This window comes from Leptodactylus fuscus, chromosome 9 (assembly GCF_031893055.1).
Source record: "Leptodactylus fuscus isolate aLepFus1 chromosome 9, aLepFus1.hap2, whole genome shotgun sequence".
NCBI classification, from domain to species: domain Eukaryota; kingdom Metazoa; phylum Chordata; class Amphibia; order Anura; family Leptodactylidae; genus Leptodactylus; species Leptodactylus fuscus.
Genome location: NC_134273.1, coordinates 458,417 through 465,591, shown reverse-complemented (window position 1 = coordinate 465,591; position 7,175 = coordinate 458,417). Strand labels below are relative to the sequence as shown.

Below are 7,175 nucleotides of genomic sequence, written 5' to 3'. Positions count from 1 at the left end.
TGTACAGAAGTCCTGGGTAATATACAGCAGTCCTGGGTAATATACTGTACAGCAGTCCTGGGTAATATACTGTACAGCAGTCCTGGGTAATATACTGTACAGCAGTCCTGGCTAATATACAGTACAACAGTCCTGGCTAATATACAGAAGTCCTGGGTAATATACTGTACAGCAGTCCTGGGTAATATACAGCAGTCCTGAGTAATATACTGTACAGCAGTCCTGGATAATATACAGCAGTCCTGGGTAATATACTGTACAGCAGTCCTGGGTAATATACAGAAGTCCTGGGTAATATACTGTACAGCAGTCCTGGGTAATATACAGCAGTCCTGGGTAATATACTGTACAGCAGTCCTGGGTAATATACAGAAGTCCTGGGTAATATACTGTACAGCAGTCCTGGGTAATATACAGCAGTCCTGAGTAATATACTGTACAGCAGTCCTGGATAATATACAGCAGTCCTGGGTAATATACTGTACAGCAGTCCTGGGTAATATACAGCAGTCCTGGGTAATATACTGTACAGCAGTCCTGGGTAATATACTGTACAGCAGTCCTGGCTAATATACAGTACAACAGTCCTGGCTAATATACAGAAGTCCTGGGTAATATACTGTACAGCAGTCCTGGGTAATATACAGCAGTCCTGGGTAATATACTGTACAGCAGTCCTGGATAATATACAGCAGTCCTGGGTAATATACTGTACAGCAGTCCTGGGTAATATACAGCAGTCCTGAGTAATATACAGCAGTCCTGGGTAGTATACAGCAGTCCTGGGTAGTATACAGCAGTCCTGGGTAAAGCAGAGCATTATGGCCGAGAGTGCGTGTATTGCGCCAGTCCTGCAGGTGTCTCCTATGAGGATATGGCTCTAGATATTCTAGTGATGAGGACGAGCGCAGAGTTTCTGCTTTTCAGTTTGTTTGTTATCTGAGTGTCACCGGGCAGGAAATCCTGTCAGTCTGCAGCTCCCTCCACATCCAGCGCCCCATCTATATCTGCAGGGGTGGCCCTGAATTCTGGAGCCTCTAGAAGGTGGGACAAGGAGCAAAGCTAGTTAGGAAAAGCAGATTAGCAGGATTTGATGGGTCGCCGTATAAGAGCTACAATCTCTTTGCTCTGACCAGCGCTCTTAGGGCTAGTTCACACGGGGCAGATTTTGAGCTCGGCACGCAGTGTAGCTTTTTTCTCTCATATCTTATCTATCTCCTAATCTAGAAAAATAAAAAGTTCAAGGCAGTACAACAATGCATTATGGGTGCAAATCCAAAAGAGGATGCTCCATCTGCTATGTAGATAAAATGGCAGCACTCCAAAATAGCCAAAAATGTCAGTGGGTTTATTTCAAAGTGACGTTTCTGTTCACATCCAAAACCTTTCTCATCAAAGAAAATCACTCAATGCAACGAGGAACACCCCAACATTTGTGTAAGGCAAACAAACCTCGTAACACATAGAAGATCTCTTATAATCCCCAGAGAATTCCACCTGTGTATCCACTCCAACTCTGGGCGTATTAGTAACCCTTCTCTGTTCCCTCCACATCTAAGTGCAGGAATAAGGTCAACCATCTTCAAGCACAATTGTTGTTCAGTATGTTTGAAGTCGCTAAAATGTTTAGGGACAGGGGTCACACGGTGGCTCAGTGGTTAGCACTGCAGCCTTGCAGTCCTGGTGTTCAAATCCCGCCAAGGGCATAAAATCATCTGCAAGGAGTTTGTATGTTCTCCCCGTGTTTGCATGGATTTCCATCCCATATTCCAAAGACATATTGATATGGAAAAATGTACATTGTGATCTCTAAATGGGGCTCAATCTACATAAAAAGGTTTAGAGACACGTAAATCTTTTGTGTTGGTTGAGTCTAGTTGTGTGATCAAGAGTAGTCTCCCCAATATAAAGGAGTCCACAAGGACATGTAAGCGGAAAGTCGCTGCCACAAGTAAGGAAATGATTCATTTTAATCTCCTTTATCCATAAGGGCACAGACAGGAGCGGCAGGGATAACAAGATGACAACCCCTCTTTGTGCGGCCACTTCATGAGGATTATTTACCAAGTCTGAAACTCCCAATGTCCAAACGGACTAATTGGTCCCCAATACTTCTAGTTCTCCTTTATGACAGAAGAGGAGGGGATTGAAATTTGGGGACAGATAACGGACTCATTCTAAGGACACCCCTGAGTTTATGAATAATAGCCACAATCTGACTACTCAGATTATTGTGTGTGATTTCTAATTCTCAAAGGGTCAGTCACCGGGGTATCACGAGGGATATAAAACTCTCCCAGGGTGACCCCGATCTTTATCCTTGGCAGCCATAGTGTCCATGGACAATTCACTATCATGCAGGAACTGACTAAATGGTAAAGACCTAACCATAGAGCTCGGATGATTACTCTCATATTTAAGCAAGTTGTTGCTGTTAGATAGCTTGTGGTAAATTTGTGTAGATAACGTTTGCACATCCAAAAATTGTAATTGAGACTCAGATTGTACCCTGGTAAATTTAATATCAGAATCAATATGATGGAAATAAATCTAAAAGTCTTATAACTGTAAAGAAGTCTCAGTCCATAGGAGGAAGACATCAGGACATGGCCATAGAGGAGTCCGCCTCCAAGGGTGTCATAACAAGGTTTGCATAAGTTGGTGACATGTTGGCACCCATTGCTGGACCTCTAACTGTAAAAAAAAGAAATTAATCTTCAAATAGAAAAGTCAGAAGAAAGTCAAAATCAAATTGTGGATTTCTAATGAATAATCAGAATTCTCCAGTTTTCTCTTGATTGCTTGAAAGCCCCTGCCATGGTTAATAAGATAAGATAATCCTTTAATAGTCCCACATTGGGTATATTCAGTGATACAGTTTCATAGATGGTACAGTAGTATATAACAAGAGAGACAACACATACAAGCTCGTGGCAGATAGAGAAATCCTAGGAATCAGAGCAACTAAAAAGGAAAGAAGCACAGACACACTGCAGGATCATTTAGTTCTCTGTGCGGAGTGATGTTAATAATACAGCCCGACCGTGGTTGGAGGACGCGAGGAGGGGTCACAGAATGTGGATATAACAGGCAGAGGTGGAGGACATAGGCAGCTATCATGATAACATGTGGCAGTTTCTTTGGTAGGTGGTGAGATCTCCTGCTCACAGCTGATAGTTCGGTATCTTGTATCAGCGCTATTGTCCATTAACCACAAAAAAATGCCCCAAATGTCCTTCATCACAAGCCCTCCTCCTCCTCATCCTACTTTCTTCTTACCACTGTGTTCTACTGCCCAGAAAGGTCTGAAGCCATCCAGGTAGGCAGGGTGCTGCTCTCTTGCCAAGCTTCCATAACACATGGGTAGGTGGGTGATGGTTCCCAGGCTGTAACAGAGTCCCACGTGTCCATAGTAATAGAAAGAAATCCCAGTCAGCTGTAGCATCTCCACACATCAGCAATAGCCTCCAGGAATCATCTCCTTGAAAGAAGAAGTCTGCACGTCCATGTAGGTTACTCTCCATGCTTTGTCTGCCACATGGTGACCATGCTGTCCTTAGCTCCTGGGGGGATGGTAACAGGCACATGTGCACACAGGAAACTCTAGCTGATCAGGTCTAGAGTCTTGTCTATGCTTTAACAATAGAAACAAAAGGGAATAAAAATACTCCACAGGATCTTCCATTCTATTTATAGTTGCTAATTCATAGTGCTAATTTGCTTGGTTAGAGGATTCTTGAAGATACAGACAAAAGAGTGAGAAGGAAGATAAAGGTTGCTCTCAGCTTGGAGCTCTGTATCAAGGCAGCCACTCATACGGTGCCATCTTGGAAAAATAAGATGTATAAGACAGTCACATCAAAGGACACCAACAGTAAATGATCAGAACCAGAAATATTCACCTCACCCAATTTATGCAAAAAAAAAAAAAAAAAGTGTAAAAGCTCATCAATCCAACCTAATTTTTCACCTCCAAGCGTAAATCTCAATTTATTTATTTTTTTTATTAGCAAAAACAAATTTTGGATCCATAGACATCTTTCTATAGACTGCTGTGTCAGCTAACTCTTTGATCTCTTCAAGATATGAGGCTGTGTCTATGAGGATGATAGCACCAACCTTGTCCGCAGGTTTGATGGTGATATCGCCTTCACGGACAAGTTCCTGTAAAGCCACAATCTCTGCACTCTTCAAGTTGGGACGTAGAATTCCCGTAGTATTAGAGGCTTTCAATGTATTGATATCTCTTTTTACAGCATTGGTAAAGGTATTAAATGAATTCACTCAAATTTTCTTCTGTATGCAAATGAGTTCTCTTGCAGCACTGGAGGAGGTCCTCAGCGCTAAAACAGCACTAGGGGCCTCCCCAATGCTGCGAGAGAACTCTCCAGTGCCGCCTATATCCTCGACTTGAACGGTCTCTCCCTGCGTCTTCTTCGGGCACTGGTTTCAAACTTCTAGGCATGTGCAGTCGACTTTGCCATCAGGTCTCGGGCAGGGCCGACTGCGCATTCCCGTGGTCATTTTCTTGTGGGCGCTTACCCCAGCTTACTGTGTAAGTGGCCACAGGAAAATTGCCATGGGCATGCGCAGTTGGCTCTGCCCGAGGCCCGACGGCAGAGCCGGCTGCGCCATGCCTAGAATTTTGAAGCCTGCACCGGAAGAAGATGCAGGGAGAGGCCGTTCCAGGCGAAGATAGAGGCAGCACTGGAGATTTCTCTCACAGCATTGGGGACACCCCAAGTGCTGCAAGAACTCATTTGCATACAGAAGAAAACCAGGATGTCTACCGAACGGCGGCACAGAGACGACATCTAAAGATAGGAGAAGAATAGTCTCTTAAGGCTACTCCTAAGAGTTAGGGAGAAAAAAACCCCAGAAGAATAATGAACAATAGGTGTGAACATGCTCCTATTCCTTAACCTCATAATCTCTTAACTGTAGTCAGTCTATACACAGTTTAGGAACGGAAGATTCCTGATCCTGTGTAGTAATTATATTGATGTTGGATTACGTACATATACTGTAGTAGATGTCCCATCTTGTGTCATAAACCAACATTTAGGTTTAAGTGGCTGAGAAAAGGGGTAAGCCATTGGATAAATCAGAGAGTTGTGATGAAGATAAAGGCTTAGATGACACATTCACCAGTAGTTGCTCAGCCCCTCTTTTTTGTGGTTGTTGTACCTGTTACAGTCTGATTTCTGAGGTCTGTGTGTGTTTGCCCACCTGTGGTGTCTCCGACCCCTCTCCTTCTGTGTCCTTGGGTTTTCTCATCAATATTGGAGGTTCTGAAAGAAGAAGGTGATGGAATAGAGTCAGCAACATTAGGTTTCTTGGGAGAACGCTTCCTTTTATGTGAAAGTCCGCTGTAGGTTGTGTCCCTTTAGTGAGAGATGACTATTGCTAATTGTAGACTCAGCCTAATCAATAATCCTCATTGTCGCCATTCCACCACTTGCCTCTCTTCACTTCCTCCAGATCACTTCCATAAATTTTTAAATTGTTAGAGACATGTTCAAAAAAATGGATGAACATCTTCCAGCTTCAAAATATGCCTGATTTGTCCATCAAGATCTTGGCCATGTGTTTGTATAAGATGGACCTCCTTTTGTAAGAACTCAGAAGAAGCAAGTCCATAGAATATTTGTTAGAGATGTGTGCAACGTATCGCAGATCTCAGACCTCTCGGTATTCTTCCTGCTTTAAAATATTCACCAAAAGTAATAAGACGTCGTTGGGAAGTGACTGTTTCCAATTCATATTTGTGTTTGAGATCCAACACGGATGGGGAAGGGGGGGGGGGGGGGGCCGAATCTCCTTGGAGCCCCCATAGGATTCTCTCTTCTCAGTATACATGGAAACATATCCACCGACGCCATAAAGAATATTCGCAAAAAAACCCCAGTAGACATGCCAATCTTCAATAGCCCATCATAGAAATCTAAAAGGTTCTGGATGTGTGCCAAAACATCGCACTGAAATGAACCCACTGATATATTTTGGAGTGCTGCCATTTTGTTCTATCTGGTGAGCACTAGAGCCAAGACCAGAGGAGGATGCAAAAGATTGCAATATTATAAACTCATGGAGGTTGCAAATCAATATACAGCAAAGAAAAAAAAAAACAAAAAACAAGATGACGTGAGTGCAGTGAGCAAGTGGGGGCACGATGTTGGTGGTAATGCAGAGCTGATGGGGTAGTAGTCACGGTTGTGTCACAGGCCTGAGTGCTATACACCCCTGTTCCCCTGTCATATACATGGACCTCTCTCTAATTTTAGCTGTCACCTTCCTACAGAGCTCAGGCTGCAACGACTTCTGTGACAGAGTCCGGTAACACCGGTTATAAAGAACTTTATCTGAAAATCCCTTGTGCAGACGAAGTCCAGATATCACAGTGTCTATGGGAGTAAATGGCAGCACTGCCTTTACACTTATGACAAGTAATCGCAGCACTTCAGTCACAGTCCCATATCCTCAGCAGTAGCAGGTATACGGATTCTGGGTAGGTAATGGTTAATTGGTGCACAGTCCCATATCCTCTGCAGTAGCAGGTATACGGATTCTGGGTAGGTAATGGTTAATTGGTGCACAGTCCCATATCCTCTGCAGTAGCAGGTATACGGATTCTGGGTAGGTAATGGTTAATTGGTGCACAGTCCCATATCCTCTGCAGTAGCAGGTATACGGATTCTGGGTAGGTAATGGTTAATTGGTGCACAGTCCCATATCCTCTGCAGTAGCAGGTATACGGATTCTGGGTAGGTAATGGTTAATTGGTGCACAGCCCATATCCTCTGCAGTAGCAGGTATACGGATTCTGGGTAGGTAATAATTTATATACAGTCTAGGGCAGCTTCAGCTCTACCTTGGCAGATGTAACACAGCTTGGCTATACTGTACAATGTGGTGCAGGAGAGAAATTACAGAGTAGGTGCTAGAGCAATGCCCTATCGCAGGGTGCTAAAGCAGAGAATCAATGACGTGGAAGCCGCTTGGGTTCCCCAGCTGGATCTAACCTATGAGAAGCGTGGATCCAGGCAGAGGACTTCTTTATCCAACAGGTTACTCCTCTGACTTAGGCCAATAGAACAGGACTAGACTTTTTAGAAGATCTCCCAGGCGTGGACTGATAGGAGTTCAGTAGCTGTATATAGCCCATGTGAGGGTCT

General features: G+C 43.8%; 1 protein-coding gene across 1 annotated transcript in view; it reads left to right on the top strand.

Annotated features, from left to right (window-relative positions):
• Positions 1 to 6,416, top strand: part of MOB3C (MOB kinase activator 3C) — a 42,821-nt gene extending 36,405 nt beyond the window's left edge. Inside the window, exons 4-5 of the mRNA XM_075287185.1 lie at positions 4,084 to 4,261; positions 6,285 to 6,416. Of these exons, the coding sequence (XP_075143286.1) occupies positions 4,084 to 4,261; positions 6,285 to 6,416 (310 nt within the window). The remainder of the gene's footprint in view (positions 1 to 4,083; positions 4,262 to 6,284) is intronic.
• The last annotated feature ends 759 nt before the right edge of the window (positions 6,417 to 7,175 follow it).